The sequence below is a fragment of the Tympanuchus pallidicinctus genome, unplaced genomic scaffold, assembly GCF_026119805.1.
Source record: "Tympanuchus pallidicinctus isolate F22 unplaced genomic scaffold, pur_lepc_1.0 scaffold3, whole genome shotgun sequence".
Classification (NCBI taxonomy): Eukaryota; Metazoa; Chordata; class Aves; order Galliformes; family Phasianidae; genus Tympanuchus; species Tympanuchus pallidicinctus.
The window spans coordinates 36013154-36041032 of record NW_026294747.1 but is presented as its reverse complement, the minus strand read 5'-3'; the positions used below and the strand labels follow the sequence as shown (position 1 = coordinate 36041032).

At 35.7% G+C, this 27879-nt stretch overlaps 1 protein-coding gene across 5 annotated transcripts in view; it reads left to right on the top strand.

The window, feature by feature from the left end:
- The window catches only part of SLC25A21 (solute carrier family 25 member 21), a 222504-nt gene that overhangs the window by 139865 nt on the left and 54760 nt on the right, over nt 1-27879 (top strand). For 4 of the 5 annotated variants that reach the window (XM_052696862.1, XM_052696864.1, XM_052696865.1 and 1 more), the window contains one exon: nt 24300-24383. The exons of the other annotated variant lie outside the window; for it this stretch is intronic. In XM_052696862.1, the coding sequence (XP_052552822.1) occupies nt 24300-24383 (84 nt within the window). The remainder of the gene's footprint in view (nt 1-24299; nt 24384-27879) is intronic. 5 annotated transcript variants of the gene reach the window in all.

Sequence of the window (27879 nt, the reverse complement as noted above, 5' to 3'; positions counted from 1 at the left end):
GCTGGTTTCCGTCATGTAGTTAAACAGAAGCTCACCATAGTTTGATCCATTTGTCCTCATTTTCATGGTCATTGAAGTGAAGTATGATGGGCTGGGATCTCTGAGTACTCAGGTGCTAATTCTGACAGTCAATGAAAATCTTCAAAGGCACTTAGGAAATATATAATTTCTGAAATAAATATAAATTAAATGTTCATCAATGAAACATTTTAAGCATCAGTGAAGAAACTTAATTTCAGAATAGAATCAACAGATTAAGCTCTCATCTAAATAGCCAGTTGCCTCATAACACAGAACTAAGAAGGGAGAGAACCTGTTCAAATTCTTCCTCTCCTGGTCAGATTCAGACTTGACCTTTCCAAAAACTACACAGTGTCTTCACCTGAGTCTCTGTGGTGTAATTCTTTATTCAAGCCTTAGTAATTCTTCCAGGAAATACTAGAAGCATGAGCTCTAAGACATTCTTCCAGCATGTTCACTTGCGCAATTGTTCAACTGCACTGTGTAAGAAACCTTAAAGAAAGGTCTTTAAGGTCTATCTGCCAGATCCCAGTACAAGTGCTGCAGCTACTAATATCCTGCTTCTCATTTCTCCTACAGCTACAGCTTCCTTTGATCAAAATAACAAGATAGAAGGGCACACTTTTTGTTCCTCAAAGGAATTTAAAATAGAAAAAAAATTTATCTGTGTCAAATAGAGTCATGTTTATAATCATTGTCTCATGTATATTTATACTGCAGGTGCAGAATTTGCACACTCAAGGTATCGAATTTTTTTTTAAGTCTTAGCAGTGTCCACAATGTATTCCTGCATCTCCTGTCTTTGTGGCACTTGGAAAATGCCCAGTGCTCTAGCTATGCTGGCACATCCATTGTTCTGTCAGTAGCATTGTTCATATTACTGCTACTCCTGAGGTTTTTCCATCGATCTCATTTAATTAAAGCATCAGGAAAAAAGTATGCAGTTTTTTTGTTTCCTCACATATTGTTTTTGTTCAGCCATTCAGGATGGTATTTCTTACAGCTTTTGCCACGTCTTTAAATGTCTCCTCTCTGGCTTCAGCTATCTGGCTTTAAACAACATTTGACTTTTTGAAAGTCTGATTCTTATTTTCCATGGTCACATCTACTTCTTGTTGTAAGTACCTAGCAAATTTACCTTATGAGTGCTTAGCAAATATTCAACTTTTGGTGATCTTAACCCCAAAAATCAGAGATCACTCGAAGTATAAGCATATACTCAGTAAACTGTTGCTCTTTACTTAAGACTGAAATGATCCCAGATCAAATCTTGCTACACATTATACCAAAAAAACAAAAGACAAGCAGAAGAGCAACAGTGTAGTGCCTATTTCGTGGGTAGCTCATCCATAGACCTACAGTCAAAAGCGAGTGCTCTTGCTTACACTAATAGACAAGCTCTGAGTCTTCCAAGTTTGTGGAGACTTTTCCAGCCTCAGGCTGATTTTTAAGCTTCCACTCATGATCATGTTACTCAGCTGCACTGGGATTGTCAAAGGAAAAAGAAAGCTCATACAGCCAGCTGACTCTGGAGGCATAAAGCTATCTTTGTATGCTTCCAGAATTCCTTTTTTCCTTTTCTTAGTGTTTCAGGTCATCATGCTACTTTGCTTACAAAGTAATATGTCCCTGGATCTTCTCTTGCGAGAAGTTTCTCTTCTCTCCTCTCTGTGAATGGTGTTGGTGAGATTAGCTCTCAACCTTGACATTTGCTCAGAAATGTTTGTTGTTCTGTGATAGGGAAGTTATTTAGCCTTTTACCTGTCAGAACTACAAGTTCAGATACTAAAGTCCATCAATAATAAGAACAATCTTGAGTCCAATTTCCAAGTTTTTCCTAAGATGACATTTTGTCTTTGGAGTCTCTGACATAGGTTCTTTAAACCTGATGTAAAAGATATCTTGTGGTAGATTCTTAACCCTGTCTAAGTCATGACATGCTGTCATAGTACTGAGATTAATACCTCCATGTAGATTTTAACTCAGCATATCTCATAGTTGTCAGTGATGATCAGTGTTTGCCCTAATGATAGCTTTTTACCTTTTCTTACGCTGTGGTGAAAGACTCCATGATTAAGAGAAGTAAACTTGATTTGTCTTACTAGATCAAGAATGTCTTGGATAAGGTGTTCAACACTCACTCTAATAGATATTCCCTTGGCATTTTGAAGTGAGATCATTCAAGTATTTAATCAGCATGGTACAGTAAGTAATGTATCTAGAAGTGTTGTTGAAAAAGTAATTATCCCACCCAACTTAGAGAGATGTGATTGAAATAGAGACAGTAGGGCTGTGCAGTGTAGATGAAACATCATAGAACATAGTTCTACCTTCTACATTTATCACTGTTACAGGAATTTATGAAAGGTAAATCCACTCTGCCCAAGCTTACAGAAGTTTCCTCACTTAGGGAACCTGCCATCTTCTGCAGTTAATTTCATTTGAGTGGAAACACAGTCTTCCTATGTTTGCTTACAGAAGAGTTTATCTTTTAAAACAGTAGCTGTAAGTCTGAGCAAAGCTGTGTGTGCATAACACAGGCATGTGGGAGATGCCTGAAAAGGCTTCTAACAGCCTATTTAATTTGATCTTTTGCTAAAAGTTACTGCTACTGAATCAGTTATTCATAGATAAGATGGTAATTAAAGTTGGAAACTAAGATAAGACATAATCTAGATAAAACCTCATGTGTCTAGTAATGTAAATTCTTCCCCTGGCATTATTTTTAATTCCTATGTTATTTCTGCGGACTTTCTGAATCCAAATTAATTTATGTTATGCTTAATATATATTTTCTTAAACCTTAACAATTTAAATCCTGACTCCTATTTCTCCCTCTTTTCATTTTACAGTATTCTGCTCTGATCTGCCAACAAATCTTTTCCTTCATGCAGAATCTAATATCGTTTCTTTTTCTCTCCTGCAACTGATTTTCATTTGTAGCTAATAAATATTACTGTTCTTCATCTTAAAATTAAATAAAGGGCTGCTAAAGTAAAAAATATTTTTTAAACTGTTTTACAGATGGAGATAATTTTTCTGACCTCTAATCCAAAACTATTACAAAATGACAATCTCCTTGATCAAGCACAAGGTGAGCCCCTAGCAGCCACGAAGCACTTGCTCATGCAGTTCACTGAGAAATACTTTTTTACTCACATTTAAAGACATCTTTCAGGCATTCCATATGCAAGCCACACCTCACATCATAACCACTAGGACCTGCCAGGGTGCCCTGAAATATTATCATCCCTGTAGGGGATGTCTTGTGCTACAACCTGACTTCATTCTCCATGTGCTAGCACACATACAAAACAACAGGCTTCTGCCCCCAATTTCTCTCCTTTGTGCATTTCATGAAGGTATTATCCCTTCCATAATAGAAGCACAGAAAGTAGAGCCTTCTTGGTACATCAGTACTAGCTACAGCCATGATTACAGTTAACAGCAACAGATAGTAGATAGATCATTCATAGTGTCATTGTCCAAGACATTGAAATTTGTTTATTCTCTGTTTTTATGTTTGTCTCTTGTGCATTTGCAAGATTCAGGTGATTCTGGTATCAATTTTTAATTGAATGAACATACTTGTTTTCAAATTTTAGTGAGCAAAGTTTTTTGCAATTTTATAGGTGCTTTTCCAGATTTAAGCAGTGTGAAATACACACTAGAGACTGACTTAGTTGCTTTTTTTTTCAGTGAGTGCTTTATTTTATCTCTTTTGCATGATATTTTAGATTGCAGACAAGTCTAGTGGTTATATGTCAAGCATATGGATTTATACTAACTTCCTGTTCATGCACATGTTTGTGGCTGCTCAAGACACTGAGGTATTGGAACTGGCATCTTTGAACCTCCTTTATTCCTTGTCTCTATTCTAGACCTTTTCCACCTTTCCTCGGCATCCTTCAGATTCTGAATTACATCACACATCCAGAGAATACAACCTTCCCAGACACTGTAATCTTGGAAACCAAAGGGAGCCTCTTATCCAAAGTTCACCATTAGTGCTCCTGTGGTGACCTACACAAAATATTCAGACACCTGCTAAATGCCAGATTGCTCTTCCCCGAGGATGTAATTATGAGAATCTGTGCAGAAAACAGGGGCACTTGTTAATAGTCTGCTGGCAAGTTTAAGTGACTTGTTCTCTACTATGAAAAGTTGTTTGTGCCTTCATATGAAGTATCTACTGATTTAAAAATAAAATAAAGGAAAAGAAAACCAGTCACCTAATAAAGCAAACTATTGACAAGTGTGTGCCCCTTCTTCTAGGATACTTGCTAGAATATGGGCAGTGTACCAAAGGTAGAGAGCTCCATCTATAGTCAAGGGAAAGAGAAGAACAATTATGTAGGACATTTCATTCCATCTGTCCTTCATACACAATTTAGGATTTGGTGATGGATGTGCTAGTCTCTCCACTGATTTTGCAGGGAGCCTATGTGACTGATGTAAATTGGGTGTTTAAATGAATGATGACTGAAATTAAACAAGATGAGTCATTCTTAAGCACTTAAAATGTATGCAATAGTTTTGTTTTAGCGTACAGAACAGGCTGTGCATAGTGACAGGAGTTTGGGCAAGATTCTGACTCTGTATGAACACAGAACTCTTCTGTGCCACTGGGTTGTCTGGGGTAGGCCTAAGTATCCTCCCCTTGTCCCATTAAATAGGAATTTCTAGATATTGCTTAGTTCTCACCCTGGCAGCAGCAGAGATGCTATTTGCTTGAATGTTTATAGCTGTATGGGTAGTAGTGTGTCACATAACCATGTCTGTGTCTACACTGGAAACAAATTAGCTGATATCTTCTATCAGGTTACCCTTAGCCAGCGGTTAGAAGTTGCACCAACTATAAAGCAGAAAATAACCCCACTGTCTTGTTGGCTGTTTTGAGTGTCATGGCAAATCTCAGTATCTGTAATTTCAAACCATTGCCACTGGGTAAATTGGTACTGATCAGCCAGTGCTGACTTGTTGCTCTCGTATCACCAACAGAGGGATGAGCAGGAGCTGACTAAGAACTCTGCAGCAAATGCAAAATGCTGAGGCCTTTTCAGATGTAAGGTCAGGAACCTGCTTTGACCCACTTGCTAAGATCCTCTCACCAGCACGTGACTGAGACCATGGAATTTGGGAAAGGCTCTTGTTCTGTTGTGATTTCCTCATCTCCCTTTTGTAAAGGGAGATGAAAAGAACCCAGGAATAGAATTTCTCTTCTGCCAGTCAGATTGACCATCCAGGTTTTTCACTCAGAAGATGCATAACACATGATTTACAGAACTGCTGACTGCTGTAGTTACAGTTAACATAACACTGCCTTCACAGCTCAAACACTGAGTGCAAACAGGCCGGTAGTTTAATCAATCCACTTTAAAAAGTATTAACTAAACCAGCAGTTTACAGTTCTAGTCAAACTCTAAACAACTGTAAATCTTGTTTTCAAAAATCAGCCAGGAAAAATGTGACACATTAAAAATGAATTAGACATCACACACCACCCAAAAGCTGTATAATAAACAGATTACAGCCCAATAGTAATAGTTGTGATTTCTAGCATGTCACAGGAGAAGAACTCGTGAGTTTTCAGAATGACCTGTGTCATAAATCATTGCATTCTCATTTATACTGAGCACATGTATCTAATTTTTCAAGAGCAGCTTCTGAAATCCTGATGAATGGCTTCAGAACTGATTACTGGTATGTAGGAAAAGTGGTGTTGTGACTGCCTAAGTTGAGGAAAGGAAAAAGGGGCTAAAAATACAATCCAGTGAAATCTAAACACACACAAAAAAAATAATTCATACTAAGTAACAAATGAATAGCCACCCAGGAGATAAGTCCAAAATGACAAATGTAAAGTCTGTCACAGTTTTCTTCAAGACAGATAAATTAAAATAAATTTTCAGTAGAGTTAAATTATGTTACCATAAATTATACATATATTTTTCATCCATAGAGGCATTATTTTCTCGATATCCAGTTTAATGTTTTCTGTATGTGTTAAAATGCATGTTTTCATAATATGGAATCCTTTACATGCTAAAACAAATCAGACATCCTGAACCAGGAAATGTATTCCAACATATTAATGAAACTCCAGAGATTAAATGAGGCATTCTTTTGCATATCTTATCCAGTTAATTAATGTACATGATCTTTTTACTGCGTCTGAGATTGCCCTCCCCCTCATACCCAAAGTTGAATAAAAAGCTATGCAACCAGTAAATTGAAATTCATATGCCTTGACTCTCCATAGTTGTATGTAGACACCATAGACATTACCATCAAACATGGGATTTTTTCTTTAAAGTAATGAGCAGAAGTGAAACTGGTGAAACCAGTTATAGCATTTGTGTAAAAGGTGCCATTACAACACATGCTGAAAAATAATGTAGAACACTTTTATGCCTTGCCCACCTTTAAAGATTTATCTGTGTCAGCAGCTGGGACACATGGACTGTAGTTGAATGTGTCACATGATTGTAGCATGTAGATTCTGATTTGGTGTTGAAAGAAACTCTTTGGCCGATAAGTAATGAAATGAAACGGCAAACATGCCATCACCTAATAAAAACATCAATTCATAAGAAACATTAACTGCCTTTTCTGAATACTTCCTTTTTTAATTTATATATTTGATTTTGTCATAAGCAAATAAATTAATGTCACTTTAATTATATGTCCTGAGCAGTAACTATAGAGAGGGGAAATTTTATAAGGAAGCTATTACCTTTTGTCCAGTCTCTATTTGCAAGGTTCAAAATGGCCAGCATTCGTTAAACTTTATTACTGAGGTTCATGAAAGTTTCTTTGGATTAGAAAGGCATAACCTTCAGTCCCGGTTTAGAACGGTGTTGCAGCTTTTCATTAACCTGGAAACCTCCTATTTACATGGTTCACAGCCTGGTCTCAGCACACTTGGAGGTAACAAAGGGTGTCGGGACAAGAGTGCAGCAGGGGGCTCATCCTTTAGGGCTGCCATCTGAATTTGATCAGGTCAACTGCTTTAACTCCTACCTCATTAGGCAAAATAAAATGGAGATTATGGTGTGTGGAAGGATCAGATTGCAGACAGCAAGCTCTGCCTCCTGACACTCACTGCTGATGTTGCATTTTGACGAGACCTTGCTCACTGTTTTCAGATCTGTGTTATAGCAGGATTTAAATTATTTTGAAGTCAAGGCAATTTGTGTCTGCCTGCATTTCAGAACTTAGCCAAAGAGTGGTGAAGTAGTAACTGAAGACGCATTAGTCTCAAAGGCAAGTGATCTACTAGAGAGATGTCACTGTGTAGTATTGGCTTAATGCTGATAGACACATTAATTCAGCTTGTCAAGCAGTGTCTAGCTCTTCTCTTTTGCAGATCAGGCTAACAGTAAATTTGAACAAATCTGACAAAAAAAAAAAAAAAAGTTTAGGCTGATTATTATTACTAGTACTGCACATAAGATTAAATAATTTATTTTGATTACTGATAATTAACTTTTCTGTTCCGTTTCTTTTTAGTTACTGCTTTTAGTGTTTATGGATTGTAAAAGTTGTTTAAAATTCAATATGTTCTTTACATTATAGTGCCTTTTCGGGTAGAGATCAGTATCACTGGGTACTCATAATAATGAAATTAATACTGAAAATCTTTGCCACTTGGCTGTCTGCTGGAAGCATTTCCCAACAGATCTCACCTGTATCTGCCATATATTAGTAGGAAGTTCATAAATGGCAAAAAGTGGACCAAGATATCAGTTAGTCTGTTAACAACTACTTGGCAAATCTCTTTCAAAGATGATGGTTCTTATCCCTTTTCTTTAGTACAAACAGGTAATAAAAGCAGGTGGTGTTATCAATCAGGTGGATCTTTTTTTTCTCTCACTCCATTTGTTAGTAGGATTTTCTTTAAAATCCTCCTCCTTATGCTAAGAGTAACAACTCTTAGCCATTGAAGAGGAAGTGGAAATATCAAAATTAGAAGTAAATTTACGTTATTTTTGCAATTATTCCTTTATAAATCAAGAGTTAGCCAGAAGTAAAGACACTAATGTTGCCAAAACAAGAAGCTCCCTTCAGGGAAAGGGACAAAGAGGCAACAAGTAATATGCAACAGATGTGAACATATATAGATTATTTAATGCAAAGTAGAATGTATATTATTCTATGATTAGAAGCGTAGCATAAAATTGTTTTAAGCTGACTTAAGATTTGTTATTGTAATAAAAAGCAACTGAGAAATACGCAGTACTATTACATTCTAAGTGAACTTAATATGTCTGAATTTAAAGTCATTAGCTTTCAGGAAACTACAACTTGCACAATCCATAATAATGTGTCTCTTTAGTGACATGGGCCGCATGACAATATTTAATTTCTTCTGCATGTTATACACCAACTTCAGCATCTTTGTTGCTAATGCAAGCTGATTCGTTTGCAGACTCTAATTTATCCTGAGGATTTAATGAGGAAGGGGCCTCAAAAAATAAATGTCTTCTTGCACATTTTTATAACCAAAACGTATATTTTGTGAAGATGTTTGAAGGTGACATTTTTTCTAAGAATTTTCACAAGAAAAGCTTGCCAGTTCCAAAAACAAACACAAAGAGGTAGAAAACATATATTTTTTATGAAACAATTCCCTTCAATGAAAATGCTGAAAAGATTTTTGTTTAAGGAATGCATCATAAGGCATGTGCACAAATTCTTGCAGACTCTTGAGGCCCAGATAATTTCAGTCTTCCTGTGTTCCCATCTACTTCTGCTGCCAACCTCCCATTTCTCCCTAACCTTCTTTTCAGTTTCTAACTCTAACATTCTGTCTCTTTTTCCATTCACCACCAGTGGCTCGCTTTATTTTTTTTCCTTCAAATCTGTCCACATGTATCTCACCTGTACTGTCTCTCATTCTTTGCCTTGTTCAACTCCCACTTTATTCCTCCGAGTTTGTCTCCCCTTCACTTGAATGCAGTCTTTGCTTGCTCTCTTTTCTTTCAACTTCTTTAGATGAAGGCATCACTTTCTACTACAAACATAGCACTTGCTGAGATCTCATTCTATGCTGAGTATCTATGAAATACTCTGGTATAAAACAGAACAGACTGCATCAGTAAAAATGAAAGTATTTAAAGCAAAACTATGTTAATTTTGGTGTGAATTGTATGTAGGCACCCAAAGGCAGTTTGTGATGAAAAATAACGCAAAATTTTTGCTCGGCTGCATGATCTCATTGTTTGCATCAGTAAAACAGAAAGTCTGACAACAAACAATGATGGAGATAAGAACTTCTTCAGTTGGCTTTGCCATTAGCAGAACCATTCACCAAATCACATCCTGAATGGAAAGTACAAAATGTTAATGGCACATTTCTGTCTTCCCAGAGAAGGTCACCTGAATCCTAGCAGTCCAGCCTGTAACACCTCAAATCCTGGAAAAAAGATGGAGTGTTTTTTGAGCTGCCACAAGATTCGTTATACTATCCAAGTATTCCTTTATGATAATGTCTAGTTGCCACTTTAGTAGGCCTGTTTCCACTTGGGTGCAGAGCAAGCTCAGCTGCCAAGTGTTACATATTGCCAAGGACTCAGAATGGCAAGTTCTGAAAATTGAGACATTTATTACTCTGTATTATCAGCTTCCTAAAACAACAGTATTACTTCCTGTCCTGTTAGAAAGCTGAGGAAAATATAGCAACTATTGCCAAAGCAGTATAAGAAAGTCATGCTGATACATGGTAAGAGAACAATTGCAAAATTTCTCTCTGTTTTGGTCACGTGAGAACAATTGCAGCCATGCAGCTGGTCCGAATCATCTGGCAGAGCTCAGAGTGATTCATGGAGGCTGGGAGAGGCGGGTGCAGGCTGTTCCCCAAAGAGCAGCAGAACAAAACCACAGCAACAGAGCAGAGCTCACTGGTCTCATTTTGAGGGTGAATAGACAAAACTTTTCCAACATAATAAACTCACACTTTTTGGATCCAGGATCCCTCTCAGATCATGCTCTCTCAGAGTGTTTAAGGGAGTAATAGCTAGGGGTCCTGCCCAGACCATTTGACAAGAGGAATAAAAGGCAGAACTGCCCATGCCTTTGACAATCCGCCACAAGAAATAAATCACAGAGCAATTTAACACAAATGATTAATTTGTGGTGATAAGAAGCGATGTGCTGCCACACCCTGGAGATGGTTTGTCTCAAAGGCAGCTTTGGCTTCCAAGGGGTGAGAAAGCAAAACGAGTACAGAAAAATGCTGTCTGTTTTTCTGTTCAAATGCTCTGAAATCGGCAGAAGGAAGTTACAATGCTAGAACCCTACTTGTTTTTTGTTTTTTGATTTTTGGTTTTTTTTTTCCTCAAGTCTGCCTCCCTTTAGGAATCATTGGCAGTAGTACTACCATCTCTAGAACTCTGGGAATGATGTCCTAAGCCAATTCAGGTCAACAAGAGAAGTTTCAGAGACTAGACCTCTTTCTTTCCATTCTTGCCATTTTATTTGTATAGAAGTGTGTAAATACTGTTCAGGATCCAGTTCATGATGCCAGATTTCTACTTTAACATTGTAATGTTATGCAGTTTCACTGTGGATGCCAGCCAAGCTGAACATGAATTGTCTAGAACCTGACCTGTTTTCTACAGGAAAAAGAGCAGAAGTATGAAGTTTTGCAAGAAAAGAAAGGAGAAAAGAATCAAATACACAAAGCATCTAGATTTGCATCAGTTATTCTAACTGATCATGTATGCCTTTAACTGAGGCATAAAATCATTACTGAAAATAAAATAGATATGATAAATTGCATTGTAGTTTTTTAGTAAATCCAATGCGTACACTGATACCTAGTAATAAGCATCTTTCCATAGTTATTTATGGTAGATTAATTACCCCTAGATTCTCTCTGCTTCAGTGTTGCGCTTAATTTCTGTGCAGTCCTCCATAAGCAGTTTTACACTATATCAGCTGATACTCTCAACAGATTTTACATACAAATGTTTCTCTGCTTCTTGGAAAGATCTTTGAGAACAAATCTGATGTTCTCACTTCAAGAGGTCTGGATCTTTCAATCAAATTTAATAGCTATGTATGCCTTGAGAAGATCTTATCTAATGGTCCAGGGTCATTCACAGCCTCGCATTATATTGAAACATGGACAGAGTGTAATTTGTTAATGTCATGAAGGATGAAGTTGGTTAGAAAGGGAAGTGTACACAATTTATAATAACACAAGTGTTTCCTTGCTAATCCCTTGGCAGGTTCATTATCTGTAGTGCCCCAGGCAATAGTTGGCCTATCGTGAGAGTGAAATTTAACCCACAGCATGAAATTAATCCTCAAAGACTTTTGTCTACTCTTTTTAGAAATAATAAATTCTTCTCTCTAACTTTATGTGGAGGTGTTAAATTGGTATCTAAACTCTACAGCATATGTCAGCCTACTGATTTATATTTTGTTAAGTAATATGCAAGTGTATAACAACAAGAACAACAAATTTTAAGATGTGAATTTGTGCTACATTCATTGTTTCTTCCTATAAGTGTTAATTCTTTTTATTTCTTATAATTAGAGGGAAGACAAGGAGTGTGTATGTGTACGTACGTATGTATAAAATCATTCTGGTTTTATACTTGAAACAACTGGTAGATGTTTTTAACAGTGACTTTTTTTTTTCTTAAAGCTTCTTAAAATTCTGATGAGGTCTTGTTTCTGCTAAAAAGGATGGATTTATAGTAGAGTTTTGGAAAGTGGGTCTTGATTTAGCTACATAAATATAAATAGATCAGCTGGCTTGTTGTTTTTGGGTTTTTTTAGAAAATGGTTTAATTTTTTTACATTTATTAAGGGAGAATAGTGGAAACTGATTTGCTCCTCTACATTTTTCAGAATTGTATTTCATATTCAGCACTATTTAGTCTATATGTTAATGAGCAGTTCTAGGCACTTTCATATCTAGACACCATCTAGGTACAGGGGTAGGGTTTTTCACACTTTTTAGCCTATGTTTATTCAATATATACCCATTGACACTTCATATATTTTAGGATTCATTTTTAGAGAAATTTTCTACTTTTGGAGGCAGCAAGTACTATTTGATCAATGTTTGCAATTGTCCATATCATCTACACAGAAGAGCTTCTTCAAGATATTCATTGAAACAACACAAATTCATAGCTCTCAGGGCAGTGACAGAACGACAAGAAATGAAGCAGCTGAAGTGCTTCTTAGTGCACAGTCCTAACCTGGGCAGGAAGTTTGCAGGCTTCTTGGAGGCCATTTTATGACCAGATCAGGAAACATGTTACTTTTCTGATCATTCTTATTCTTCAGACATAATTTATAACAGTGATGCATAAATTGAACCTTTCTCACTTCACACATTCCTTAAAAGATAATTAATTCCTTAAGTCATATCATGTTTTCACAGCATATTTTAGGGAAGCTACACTTGTGCACACATATAGTCTGGTGGTAGGGAGGGAAACAGCATTTGCTGAAGGATGTTGAACACAATGGTGATCAGAGTGCCTTTGATCCTAAAAAAAGACTTTAAGACATATTAAAGATGCCTGTTGAAATTATGAAGAGATGAGATGTGGTGTAGATGTAGAGAACTTCTGAAAACTTAATACCTTGTTGTGATACTTATTGTTCAGGATTAAAAATAGATATAGAAATTCCTATAGAAGTTTCTCTTATAAAGTTAAAACATGAGATTCTAATGTATTTTCTAAGCTGCTCTTTCTATTGATGGAAGTGGATGGATTTAAGCATTCTAATTTGATATAGTACGGTACAATAAATCTATACCATATGGTAATTCAGATATCATTGATGTCTACGTTATGACTGTACATTCAATAAGTAGTAGAGAAAAAAGGGAAATTTCAGAATTGCAGAGTTTGGTTATGGGTGTTAAGAGATGACATGCAAGGGTCAGAAGTGATGATACATTGCTGATATTTTGACGAATGATTGTCTGAAGGTGCAATCTGCTCTCTACATATTGTGTTCTTTGGACCACCCTCTTCTCTGTCCTACCAGTTTTCATAATTTTTCTCACTCCCTGTGTGTCCTTCAGTCATTTCCCCTGCAACTGACTTTCCCCATTTGCCCTTTTCCTGGCTCACAGTATCATAGTGAAAACTTTTTGCAACAAAATCAGCAATGTTTGTGGATCATGAGTCTGTGGTTTCTGCAAACACTTCCAGTGATGAGTCGTCATCTTGTGATCTCCAAAAACAGCAGGGTTAGTGCTAGCTGGTAGGCAGAATGGCTATGTGCATTTTCAAGAGAGTCTTGAAACAGAAAAAGGCTAAAAGCTACCTAGCATGTAATGAAACTGGAAGTTCTCTTCTGCAGACCCTTACGGTCAAGTTTGTTATCAGAGAGATGGTTTGTTTTTGCTTTTTATATGGCTATCTCTTTGGAAGAAGCAGAGTACAACTTCCTTTCTCTGTAGTTGCTTCCACCATTAGCATATAGGCTAAGAAAAAGAGGAGAAACTATTGTATGGCCAACATTTTGTACTTTGTTTTTTTATTTATTGCACTCTTATTCAGTTCAGCCTTAAACAGCAAATAGCAGTTACGGACCAACAAAGACGTAACCCTACTTGTAATCTTGCTTGTTATATATTATTTTATACATAGTAATTGTCTTCAAATTCTATATGAAACATTGTCTTTTCAGTCATATTTCAACAAGCCCATTTTATTTGTCAGTAGGCATTCAATAAATCAATAAATCAATTAGCTTTATCTCTAAGGCCATGTACTGCTACAAAGACTTGACTAAGTGGGTGTGTGGAAGATGTGCTGAATATGACAAGAAACACAGAAGTAGTCCCTGGGAAATACTGCATGACAACATCACTCTTAGGGTTCAGCAGCTGAGCAGATCAAATATGTTAGCATAGTCTGCCTGGGGAACTTAAGCAAAATATCTTTAAAACTCTTCTGTGAGTGGAGAAATTTTTCTAATTTCCAGCTGATGATTAATGGAACATTTTGTTTTCTCAGGTTGTTGTAGCAGGATCTTCAAATCTTTCTTTGAAGTTTTTCATGAAATCGAAAGCAGTCATTTAACTTTTTTTTTCTTTATTTCTTTCACTTCTTTTTGAAAGCATTACATAAAAGACACAAGACTGCAAATATGCAGTTAAATCTGTTGAGAAGTTTATCCTCCAGCTACTGTACTGCCTGCTTCCCATGAAGATTTGCAATCCTCTCTTTTTTTCAGATGTTTCCCTTTTTTGTACCTTTAAAATTATAAGCACTTGGAAAAGTCTTGTTAAATCTGAAAGTAGTCCTGTTTTTCCTTAGACTAAAAAATGTTTCAGATATTGATTAAAAAGAAAACTCCCCCTTTATTCCTAAAGTCAGTAAGAAATATTATGGAAAATTGCGTTAACTCTTGCAAATCCCTCTACAACTATAAAAGTACAAATGAGATCGTCCCTGCTGTTTCAGTCAGGCCTATGAACCTCAGAGCAATAGGATATTTATAAGAAAATTCCAGACATAGCAGTGGTGCCGTGATCCATATGACCCAGTTTCCAGTCTTTGTCTATCCTCCTGTCTTTAAGGAAAAACAGAGGGGCATAAAATGAAAACTTGGAAGATCACAAATCATTGTTATGACTCATTATAATGAGTGATTTGTGCATTACTTTATGGAGTAGTTAGGTTCGTATGGGGGAAAAAAAAGGATACCCTCCTTTCTAATTTTCACCACTTTATGCCAGTTTTCAAGCAATTGTCTTTTCTAAAACAGTAGTACTCTTCACATGTCGTAGATAACTACTGAGTTTTTTCAGCTGGGAGAATATGTTATGATACAAAGGTGCACTCTTGCACTGATGTTGTTAAGAGCCTGGTAGTGTTTCCATTATGCATTAAATCTTGTTTTCTGGTGTTTATAACCAGGCCATAAAATAGTTGAAGTCAAACTTTGATAATTTTCAAAATGTATTTACAAATAAGATGAATCATCTGACTGGGAAAAGCTTATTAGTTTTGCAAAAAAAATATGTATATATATATATATATATATATACACATATCCTGACAGCTTTGCAGCAATTGTGATTCACAGTTTTGGATACTCATAATGAGTCTTCTGGCCACAGCATATAGCCTGTATTCTAGATTCTCCCAAGTTTTGTTTAACATCATTCTTTTGTTGTTACCTATTAATAGTACAAGTGTTACAAGAAAAATAGAAATAAATCTACTGAAGGGTGAAAATAGATGCTATTGCTGCTCCTACAGAGTAGTTTACTATACTGCATTAGGGAGAACTCTCCTTCTTTATCTTCATGCTGTGAGTTAGTAGGGTATATTCCGAAGTGTCAAAGTTTTCACATCCTAGGATGTAGTTTAACTTGTCAGACAGAGATTTGCCAAAATTGTGGCTATATGTATCCACTGAGTCTAAAAGATACCAGCATGCTACCATTTCAATGTGCAGCAAACTTAAACTCCTGGGATCACGTTTTCGTTTTTCTTGTTACAAGAAAACTCTCGTACTCTTTCAGATAAATTGCTACAGAAAGCGAGAGAATTCCAAAATTTTACTAGTTTTACTTTAAGCTACAACAGCAGAAATTCATATCACTTCAGAAGAAATTTCATCTTTAATTCGCCTTGTTGTACCCTACTGTATGTTAAGAGTTGCTGAGGTCGCTGAGCACTGCCTGATAATGAATTCCATATAAGCTGCATTATTGGAGCGCAGCTGGGTGAGTAAGAACTGAGTTTCAGTCTTTAATTCAGAATTTCTTCATTTTACTAGTTATATTTCAAACTGTAGTGCTGCTTGAAGCATGTGGGCTTTCTGTTGTTTAGCTATACAAATTAATAGAAAAAATAACGTTTTAACCTGGAATCAACATATGCATAGAAGGTAATGCTCATGTTACATCTATTTGTCATCAGTCTTATTAAAATGTTTTTCTGTTAATAAGAAAAGTCATATAAAGTAAAGTTTTCAAATACAGAGCATTTTGCTATATTTTTCAGGAGGGTAAACTGTGTTGTATCCCTTTCAGCATTTTCAAAACCTCAGCCACAATATCTTAATCAAATCTTATATATATTCCAGTACAAGCATGGGAGGTTGGGTGAACACTCAAAACTAACACTTCTTTCAGCAACTCACAATTTGATTTTGGCTCTTTTCCACTGAAAATGAGTTTGGATTTCTGTATTTCTCTCCTTTCCTTTGAGAAAAAAGATATTTTTTGTTATCTTTACAACTTTGGCCATAGGGAACAAGTGTAATGTATATTTTGTTGTGTTTTGCAAATTTTTTGTGATAAATCCTTTTAAAACACATACAAAAAAAGAATACACTAAGCTGGGATTTATCTCATCAAAAAACCTTAAAGTGCTAATGAACCCTGTAAAAAATTAAACAACCCTTCAAAAATGTCTCCCCCAAAAGAAATAAAGCTGCAACAATTTTCCTGCCTTCTCAGAAGGAAAAGTGCTGTGTGATTACCAGAAGGGAAACTGAAATCAAAGCTTTGTTTAAAAAAAAAAAAACAAAACTTGGCTCCTTCTGTAGGAATTGTTGAAGAAAAAAGTATCTTTTTCCTGTGGGATATATATTTTCCTAAGTGCATATTATTTCAGTATTTAAACTGGAAGGGTTTATGAATAGTGATTACTATTCATATTTAAGAGTAATTATTCCTTTGAATCCTTCCTGTGACTTATCAGATACATGTTTTGTTTTACAAAGCTGTTTGAAGATTTGCCTTTGTATCTTTTTGAGGTAATAAAGAATAACCTTACTTTTTATAGGCAGCTAAATTAGTCTTCTTATCTGATATAATTGATCTCATAACAATTTTAGATGATTGATAAAATTTTCATTCTTAGTTTTAAATTTTTCAAAGGCTGTAATTTGCAGAGGCTCAGTAACAAATTCATTGATCTTAGTAATGGCACAGGACACAAGAATGACTTCTGGATTAGGCTAAATTCCATCTAATCCAACAAAGAAAGGTCAAAATTTTTATAATAGCAATTCAACTAAGATAAGGAACTGGACATTTTTGTTAAGCAGACACATGTTGCACACACAAATCAGCCAAACCACATTTTCATTTTACCCTGAATTGGGACTCGTTGCTGGAGCCTTTATGTAATATAATCTAATATCTGGCTTCTTGTGAAATCTCTTCTAGTTGTTAGTTTGTATTCCTCATCACTTTGTCTGTTGTTCATCTATAAGCTGCTTTGAATGAAAACATTCTAGACTTGATCCAAAAGTAATGAAAGCCAGATTTCTGTTGATGTATTAGGCCATTGGTAATTACCCATATGTAAAATCACAAGAAGAAACTTCAGCATCTCTGACAATGCAAAATTATTCCTCATGCTGCCAATTTCAGTGCTTTGTTCTGCTTAGATTAATGACAAAAATTTCCATAAATTTTAGGAAGTAGAAATCACAAGAGGTTTCAGAATAAAGTATCATTCTTAAAAACAAAATGCTGTTTTTTTTGTTTCTAGTTTCTGCACATTCACCAGCATAGCTAAACTTTATGCGCAATAAAATATAGACAAAAAAAAACACAGCAAGTCTTTAAATTTACATATCACATTTACAGTTGTCACTTCCTAGCCAGTCTTGATGAGATCCTTAACTGAGTGGAAGGATTGGTACTTTGAGAGGACTGTGTAGGAGCTCAGAGCTGCCAGTTGTGCCTGGGCAGCCAGAAACACAAGAGCATAGCAGAGCTTGGAGGCTGGCAGCTGAAGCCAAGTGTGCCTGTGCAATAGGTGGGGAGGACATCTGCACTGAGCCCCTTTTATAGATTCACCCTGATCAGGATTATGTAACAGCGTCAGTACAGGAAATCAGAAAAAGATAGAATTTTCTTTGAACATAAAATATACTGAACTCAGAAATCAACTGGGTCTGAGGCCTTGCTCCTTCAAGTGTGCTTGCATTTCCTGTGCCAAGCTTAAGTAAACAAAACAAAGGCTTTTCTATTACCTGGTCAGCACTGCACTGAGCACTGCCAGTGTTGTCACTATTTTAATCTTTCAAAGAAAAGCAAACTTGAACAATACTGTTTCTCTGACTAACTTTTAATGAGCAATGAAAAAATGGTATTTTTTGGTTTGGGTTTTTTGTTTGTTGTTTGTTTTTTCTGTTTTGAACTCTCCTACACATGTACACATGCATTTATGGAATCTGATTGCTAGAAATATTTAGGACTTGATCTTAATTTCTGCTATATTTCTTGCTCAGAAAAACAGTAAATAATTTCTATTTGACTAGTATAATTAGTTACTTTTATTATTAGGAGAGTTATCAGAGGAGATTTGCATTAAACATGACATGGGTTAATCTGACCTGCTTCTGGTAATGTTTTTTTTCACTAAATATTCTCTTCTCAAGCTATATGAGAAAAATTCCTTTCTATCACTGTAACTTCTGCATACTTTGTCCCATATACATAACGGAAAAGTCAATGCAGTGTTAAGAGAAGAAAATAGTTTTTTGTTAGTAACTGACGAAATACAGCTCTTATTTCTAAAATGCTTTTTTACACTCTAGTGGTATACATAGTGTTGCTTTCTTTTTCCCAGTGATATACTTGGTATACACTGTTTGATGAATAAATCAGTACATATGAGAATTTATCAGTTTGTGTTTGGTAACTTTATTTTACCTTTATATCCACTGACTGACGTTATAACTTGCATGAAAGTCATCTCTGCAGAGGATTTCGAGTATCTTTATAATTATTTCCATTATTACCACTTCTTTCTTCTCCAAAAATAAATGTTCTTCCAAAACATATAGTGGTAAATAAAATAAAAAGCATCATGAATTGCATCTAAGTGAATAAAATTTTCATGTAGGTAAATTTTGAAATCTGTTTTGATAATACTTCTCTAGCAACAATTCTGATAGGATAAATATGAACTGTATGAAAGTAGACAAATTTAGTGTTAGATGGAAGCAAATCAACATCTACAGTAGAGAATGACTGTGGTAAGGTCTGTTCTTCACCTGTTTCTGTGTTACTAATTAACAGTACACATATAAGTTTTTTGCAGTTAAATAATCATCAAAGCAATACTATATTGCTTAAAATACGACCTCTGCAATGGCATAATTTATATCTTTGCCTTTGAGTAATTGGGATGTTTGTTTTGAAATCTCATATTTAGTTCTTCAACAACTCAAATGATTTACTGTTAAAATAAGTGTCCAAATTATACTCTCAATTTAGTTATTATCCTGTAAGTAACATATGCAATGCAAAGAACCTGAGCCAGAAAAACAAAATAAAATATATTATCAAGGTCCATTTTGCAGAGCAAGGTTTTGCATGAAATCTAAGCATCAGTAGATAGCTCTAACCAGTAGTAGCACCTGAATAAATGTTTAAGTTAGCATAGGGAAATGTTTTTAAATTATGATGCAGTTATTTTTATTATAGATGTGAACTACTAAATGATGTATATTTATACAGAGCTTCAGGCTATACATTCCTGATCAATTTATTGTACTAGGAATAACTACAGAGGTGTGTCTGGAATCATGGGAATTACTGAAAGTGCTGGAAAACTATAAATGTTGTTTTCAGCTTTCAGAATGCTGTACATTTGTTTAAAATTTGTTTTAAATTTAACATTGCACAGATCATTTAATTCATTTTGTTGTTAGGCCACATGACTCTCTTTATGTCAACTGAACAGCTCAGTAAGTGAGATTATTTGTTTTGGTCCCAATCATGAGAGAAAAATTTAGGAGCTTTATTCAAAATAGAGTAGAGCACATGATAAAATCCTAACAAGATGTACAGAGAGGGGAAAATACAGCTAAGTCTGCCACTCGTTGGCAAGCACTGTGACATGATATAAAGTCTGCTTCTCTGAGTAAATGTTTTTCTTTCCCCCCCCGAACTTCGTGGTTGAGAAACTTGTGAGCAGCGCTGTATACAAGCATCAAGAAATTTTAGGTTTTATGAATGAGGATGGGCTTTGTAATCACAGTGGTGAATCTGGTTCATATCACAGAATTCAATGAGTCTGCTGCACATCACATTGTAGTTCTTCTACATTGCTGGGACTAGCAGCTCACTTGAATATAGATATGAAAATAACAGTTACTTCCTTTTAGATTTTAGAATCACTAAGAAAATTTCAGCATGAATTTATAATTTTTATGCAGCCCAGAACAGTAAATAGAAGGTTGAGGAGTGCTAGGTAACATTGTGCTGAATAGAGTTTGAATGCTACATGTACAGATAATTTAGTGGCAAAATCCACAACACATTTTTGAAGATGTTCAGCAAGCATAAACAAAAAATTCATTGAGTAACAGAGGGAGAGAGAAATGTGTGTATGCATTTATTTATTTATTTTCCAGAAGGAATACACATCTCCTTCTCTTGTAGATACAGATTGTGTTAGAAAAGACTACTTAAAGGACATTTGCAATATGATGCTTTTGCAGGAATGCTACATTTAAAAGAACTTTTAACCTTTTGCAGGAAACATCCTATGGAACGAGGATTTTCTAAAACTTGGAATAAAATACTGGCCATTATAAAGCCAACAAGACCTGTAAGTCAGGCATTGGAAAAAGATACGTGTGTTTGTGTAGAGAAGAGTCGTTTCCCAATATGCACTACCTACCGTTAAAGACCAAGTTACTCAGAGAGTTACTGGGGGCTCCACACATAGATGCAGTTTTCCAAATGGAGCCTCACAAGAGCAGAGTAGAGGGGGACAATCACCTCCCTGTCCCTACTGGCCACCCCTCTTTTGATGGAGCCCAGGATACCATTTGCCTTCTGAGCCACGAGGGCACACTGCTGGCTCGTGTTAAGTTTTTAATCTATCAAGATCCCCAGGTCCCTCTCCACAGGGCTGCTCTCAAGGACCACTCCTTCCAGTCTGTATGGATGCCTGGGATTCCTCCAGCCCAACTGCAGAACTCTGCACTTTGCTGTGTTGAACCTCATCAGGTTCACCCGGGCCCACGTTTCTAGCCTCTCGAGGTCCCTCTGAATGGCATCCCTTCCTTCATTGATGTTCTCTTTCAAACCAGTATCAAAACACTTTGGTATCAAATGTAGTTACCACAAAGTCTGGTGCTCAGACTTGAGGGCATGAAAGACCAAGTCCAAGGTTGCTGCTGTGACTCACAAAGGAGACTGTGAGGTCCCCAGGGGCCTGAGGGACCAGAGGTGGGAACAGTGAGGAGAAGCCTGGGAGCTGGCTGCAGGTCCAGCTAGGAGGAAGTTACCTGGGACCTAACACATTGCCATGGCTCTGCCAGCAGTGCCAAGGTGGGACCTCACTGGACAGCCTAAAAAGAGAAGAAGAAGAGGGAAGGAAGACTGTCTGATGTGACAGTCTTTTAGGGTGAGAATGCTCTCAGTGTAGACATCCAGTGACTTGTGATGCTGGTGATAGCAATAAGCAGTCTGCCTCGCCATCTGTTCAGCACATCATTGATCAATGACTGCATATAGTGCCTGTCAGATATCAAAACAATAAGTTAGGTCAGAAGTTAGTGCTCTGATTATATATTAGTTTATCATTTTTGTTCTAGCAAAGCTGGTATCTTGCAGGGCTGGCATCCAGTTTTCAAAAAAAAAGCATAAAATCCAAAGGATTTTAGAAAAAAATAGATTGGAAGTAGAGAAAGCCATTATGAATCCCCCAGTTGTATTCATTCCTCTAAACAATCATTAAAAACAGGCCAGATTGTTTTCTAAAGTGAATGTTTTCACTCTTCTGTATTAATAAGATACTGGGGCTGCTGCCTCCAGAAAAACTAACAGACATTTTTTCAAATCCTCCTTGACCTTCTTATAACAACTGCTGGTGAATAATTAGCAAGTTCATTAAGAAGTTACACATGATTTTATTGAGGCAAACAATTCTGAATCAAAGAATGCAATTTGCAGATCTAGGTTGAAGCACATAATTGGCATGTATTTTAGGATTGCTGTTAAAGCTATAAAAAAGATTTACTAGGGAAGGAATGGATCCAAAAACCCTAAAGGAGGGAATATGTTACTCATGTAACTCAGTGTTACAAATGGATTCATTTAATACTAAAGTCTTATCTACTTTAAAACAAAAGGAAAGAAAATAAAAACAAATGCAAATCCCTTTTATTAACTTTTCAGTTAGAAATAGACCTTGTGTTTCTTCATCCGAAACAAAGAAAATACATACTTTTTTCATGTATTTTGTTATGATTTTCGGTATTGCTGTCAAAGATGCATTTTTAATAAATCATTTTAATTTTGTTGAGAAATTGATAAAGTATAATTGTAAAGCCAAATTATGTAATATACTTTCATTGAGTTGTTGGCTGCACAGCAAGTGATTAATGCTGCCATTCTACAAGCACTTGTGCGTGTGCACGTAACTGGGAAGCTTGCGTATGTTCTGGAAGGGTAGGTTTGAGCATTTGCAGAGCAAGAGAGAAGGAAGGCACACTGTTCTGAGGATGCTATAGAAACAGTAATGCTTTGTTCTGAATTTATAAGTCAGCCAAATCTTGAAACTTGAGAAAAGCTTTGGGTTAAGAAAGCTTTCCTTTTGAAATATGTACATGAGAACAACTAATTTACTGGTGAATTTCTGCAAGATTTCCTGAAATAAATACATTTTTGGTTTGAAATGAGAGGTATAAATAATCAAGTTCTAAATATATTCATATTTGATTAGAGTCTACTTTCAATGATAATGTTAGTTGTTTGATTACTGCAGTGTAAAAGCTTCTGTAGCTGATATTACTGTTGGACTTGGTGCAATGACACTGAGGCATTTTCAACTATTAGCCTTCCCCAGAGTTTCAGACAAAATGTTATGCATCAGCTCTTATTTGAGCATAAGCCTATTGAATAGCATTCTCCTCTCTGCCAACTTGGCAGCACATTCTCCTGCTAATAAAAGAAGTTACCCCAGATAGAGATCCCAGATGTGCCTGAACTACTTTTATTAGGACTACGGAGAGGCTCAGTGTTTCCTTCTGACTGTTTTCAAAAAAGGTGTGGGCTTGCTTTCATAACTACCCAAAGAATTGTATTACATCATTTGATTTTTTTTTTTCCTCAAAGTGAATAAAACTTTAGATGTGTTAGCACAGAACACAGCTTAGGAAATACTGATGTTAAACAATAAATGTCTTTTGTCCCAATATAAGCATTGATTTGATCCTACTGAATTCTGGTGAGAAAGAAAACACTACTGCTTAACACTGAGTTAAAAATATCTTCACACCTCTGTATTTTAATAAGAGCTGGTGTGATAATCAGAATAACTAACAATAAATGTTTCTATGAGCAGCGGTTATTACTTTTTCAAAACAAATGTATATATGGAGAAAACATTTGCTGATTAGAATTCTTATTATACATAGTAATAAAGCCAATTTACCAATTGCCTGATAGAAGGCTCTTGCAGGCTGGAATTGATTGTATCAGTGTTTGTTTTGTTTGTTGGTTGGTTTGAATTCTATGTAGTAATCTCAACAAAAGATATTTTACTGCAAAAGATGTATTCAAAATTTATCCATACTATTTCATTGAATGTCTTGCCTGCAGTTTTAAAACTGCAAGAAGTAGTATAATCTAACTGGGATATTGAATAAAATAATATACTACAAATATATATGTTGCTCTTATTGTTGCTATTCAAAAATTGTAAATAAAAATATGTTTACAACCATAAGTCAAAATCTTGATTTTTCTTTCCAGGCCTTTCTGTTGAAATTTTTATTATCAAAATATGAAACAGTTTTAATTAAAATAATCCCTTGCTTTGTTTTATTATTTGTCTTCTTCATAAATTGTGAAAAATGGCCATTTCTCTGATTGATTTTAATTGTAACTGCATCAGATATAAAAAGAAGGAAACTGCACACTGGATACACGACAGTATTCCATTTCAGATTTTCAAAACCAGGGTTTGATTCAAGGTCTCCCATTAGTTTCAGTGGGCTTTGGATCAGGCACAGGGTTAGCAGCTTATTTTTCAAACAACTGGAAAGAGGTGTAAATGTCAAAGGTGATAGTTATACTGTGAGTTCCATAAACTACAAAAAAAGTTACTACTAAAGCTCTATTTTTCCTTAGTTTAACAGCTTCTATGAAAACAGTGTTAATAAGTATATCAGGAACAGTATATAATAATGAATCAGATATGTAAACAGACCTTTAAAACTCCTTTTATATAATAATTGGAAAGTTAAAAGTGACTTAAAATCCCTAACTTCTCATGCTGTGATGTAAATTGTATTTTTTTTAGGTTCCAAATTCAAAGAGGGAAAACTGATCCTACCAGTTACAAGAACCTGGGGGACTGTTTTAGGACTATTTTCCAGAGAGAAGGGTAAGAGTATATGTTTTTTGAATTGTCAATTTTATGTGACCTTTTTTAATCACCCATTTTCCAGACATTAGATCCTCTTTATATTCCACTCTTTATGCAACTGCCAGAATTCAGCAAACATTTAGTCTTACGTAATGATCATAATGTAAAAAGCCCTACCACTGCTTACACTCTCAATCCCAAATTTTGCCATTAGGATATGTTTAAAGACTGTGATGAACAGCTGTGCAGAGATAATTGAGTAAACTCTGCTTCAGTGCTAGGAGCTGGAAGGCCACAGCAGTGCATTTCAGTGTCTAGGTTCTTATATCCTGTTTTCCTGGTTTTCTGAACTAGCTCTGCCTGAGCTTGAGTTGAGTGAAGTGCTTGTTTCCTAGCTCTGATGAACAGGTATTCCCAGTTAGCTGTGGTATGCAGTGATTCCAAGACCTCTGTGAGTAAAATTCCACAAGTTTTCAATTGGACAGAATATAGAAGAGGATTTATGGGCCGTAGTCACCTGAATCGAACTGGCTTCAGAAGGTACCACCACTCTCTGAGTCACAGCTCCTCTGAGGGATATGGGCTCAGATCCAGAGCAGCATTTAAATACACGCTTAATTTTATGGGCAGTCCTGTTAAAGCCAGTGAATGTAATGGGACTGATCACATGCTTAGTTAAGCCTGTTATCCACAGGAGCTCTTCAGGAGCTAGCCTTTAATCAAGGTGGCTCTAATTAGTCAATCCCAGTTTGGAGTAGCTAGTAGACTTTCCGTAAGAACTTTGCAAACATAATTGCAACCTTTTTTTGTCCATATATTGATCAAAATGGAGTTGTGCTCATAAAGAGCACTATAGGTACCACATGTGGAGGCAGCATTAATGCAGCAGGGCACAGATTTCTGGTGTCCAGAAGTTGCACTGGAAAAGCAGAGGCAAAAGTAGCAGTGAAAATGAAGAACTAGACCCATTTTTTTTCTTGTAATGATAATTAGCTAAATAACACTACGTACGTACATAGATATAGAATTAGATTTGAATTGCTAAGGAGAAATGTAGAGATGTTTCACTAAGGTGTTAAGGGGGGGGAATTGTCACATTTGCCCTTATCAGTGGTAGATTTATTTCTGATGAAAGACTAATGCTGTGCATTATACCTACAAGGTGCTGAAAAGTCCCAAAGCTAAAAGGATCACAAAAATTATAATCTGTGGCTTCTGGGGTTTTCTAAATTGAGTATGCTCCTTCCAGAAAGATTTTTTAAATGTTTTCTCTATGGAAAAGCAGTAACATTTATTTTCATGTCAATATAACTTTTTTTTTCAGAATAGATTCAAAATTAAAACAGTGAACATTAAGTCAAACTCACTATTATTTTTTATATTATTGACAAGTCTCAAAATGTAAAATTAGTGATGGGGAGACGTATCTGGAGAAAGAGTCTAAATCAAGAGACTGCTTCCAAGCTAATTTATTTAGGATCTTGCTTTATTGCCTATGTGATTATATTGTGTAATTAAATATTTGTAAAACCCACATGCATAAAATACTAGTAAGATGCTGCAAGTCTCAATGTACCATGTAAGATATAATTGCCTTATTAATTTTGAGGGAAAAGGAAATAAATGCTTTATCTTTCATTTTTTTTATATGTTCTGCTTTTCAAATGCTTCTTAGAGGTAGAGCTATGTCCATTGCATGGATTTGATTTTGTTTTCACTTTCCCAATGGTCAGTGTGATGTGTCACTATGCTACGTAACACACATTAACTTTTTGACTCTGGAGAAATGTTGAAGGGTCTTAGTACAGTAATCATCTATGAATGAGCTTCAGAGAGGAAAGATGAATGCTGTGGGCTTTTTTTCTGTGGAATGCTTATTGCCTCAATACTTGAACAAAACTAGAATTTTTTAAAATAAATTTATGAGTATCAAGGCTTGAAACTTTAACCAGGAATGAAAGATAATAACATGAAATTTTTATAGATTTAAATAACAACTGAGCAGGGGCTCGCACTAAACTTCCATCAGGGTAGAGCTAATGGAGATTTTTACTTACCAATTGCAATGTAGACTATACTGATGTAAATGAAAGGCAAATTCTTCTGAGTAGCTACTTTTGTCCAGAAAGTTAGAGACAGAAAGTTACATAAAATTAGTCATCAGTAGTCAGCACAAGGCAAAAAATAGGAGATCTCAGATGTAATATAGTCTTAAAAGTTGGCTAACAAAAAACAGAAGTAATCAACAGACATACTTGTCTGAATCTTCAAGTCTGTTATTCCAGACTGTGTAAGTTGTCCGGATTCTGAAGCTTGGTGATTGTGACACTTCAAGGGAAATGAGGGAGATTATTTTAAATCTTTAAGTTAGTGAAAACCTTAAAGCCAAATATCCTCTCCTTGTCCAGCCAGTAAATTATACAGAAGAGAGCACCAGAAAGGGTTTCATTTTCAGATATCAAGCAAACAAAAACAACACATGAGGTATCCAGATTTGAGTGTGTAAATCTCAGGGAGTTCATCAAATGAAATGATGCCCCATGTCCATTCCATAATAACTGCCACTCATCATTTTTATCACAGTAACAATCTGATATTTTCATGGAAAACTCATCAGAAATGGTGGCCAGGATTTCTTTAACCATTTAACCATGTTCTCCGTGTTCTAATGAAAAGGGCAGAGAAAATGTTTCCAATCCAACCACTAATGAAATAGTGTCCTTTCCAAAGATTCTGAAGATTCCTTTTTTTTTTCACAAAACACTAGAAATTTCATAAAGAAAAAAATGCAGGGAAGAAACAAACAAACAAACGAACAAACAAAAACCTACAGAAGCTCTCTTCCCGCAGCTCCCAAACTTTGGTGAGCATTTTGAATGGGAGTAAATCTCCTCCATGGGGATTCATCCCTTGAAACTCTTTTCTTGTCTTACAAGAAAATGGGGGCAACAAAACATAAAATTTAATTGAGAAATTAATTAATTCACTGAAGAAAAGCTGGACAACATCTCCATGAATCCTCTCTGAACAAACTCTGCTCAGCTATGTTCACTAGGAGCCTTTCCTCTGCATTTCTCTGGTTTCACTTACGAGATGCTGCATGTATTGACAGATCTTTGAAAGCAGAGGTAAAACCACCAGGAGTATATCTGTTTATTGAGGGGTGACAACTTTATAGTCAACATAAAAATAATCTGATGTTTATTGAGGAAAATGTTTGGATAGAGGATTAACTGAAACCATTAATAGTGAAAACTTTCATTCTTTTTAGGGCCTACAAATAAGAGATAGACAATGTTAGATGACTGATTTTTGTATTGTATTGTTGACATTTTCACTACATTTGTATTCACTTGCTTCTTTGATAATGACTTAGATATGAATATGAAATGTAAGAATAAGCCAACAGTATAGCTTTATATTAAAGACATAATGGTGTTGTGTCTTGTATTAGGAATGGAAAACTATGCTCATCAGCACTATCTTAATTTAGAGTAGCACTAAAATGATAGAT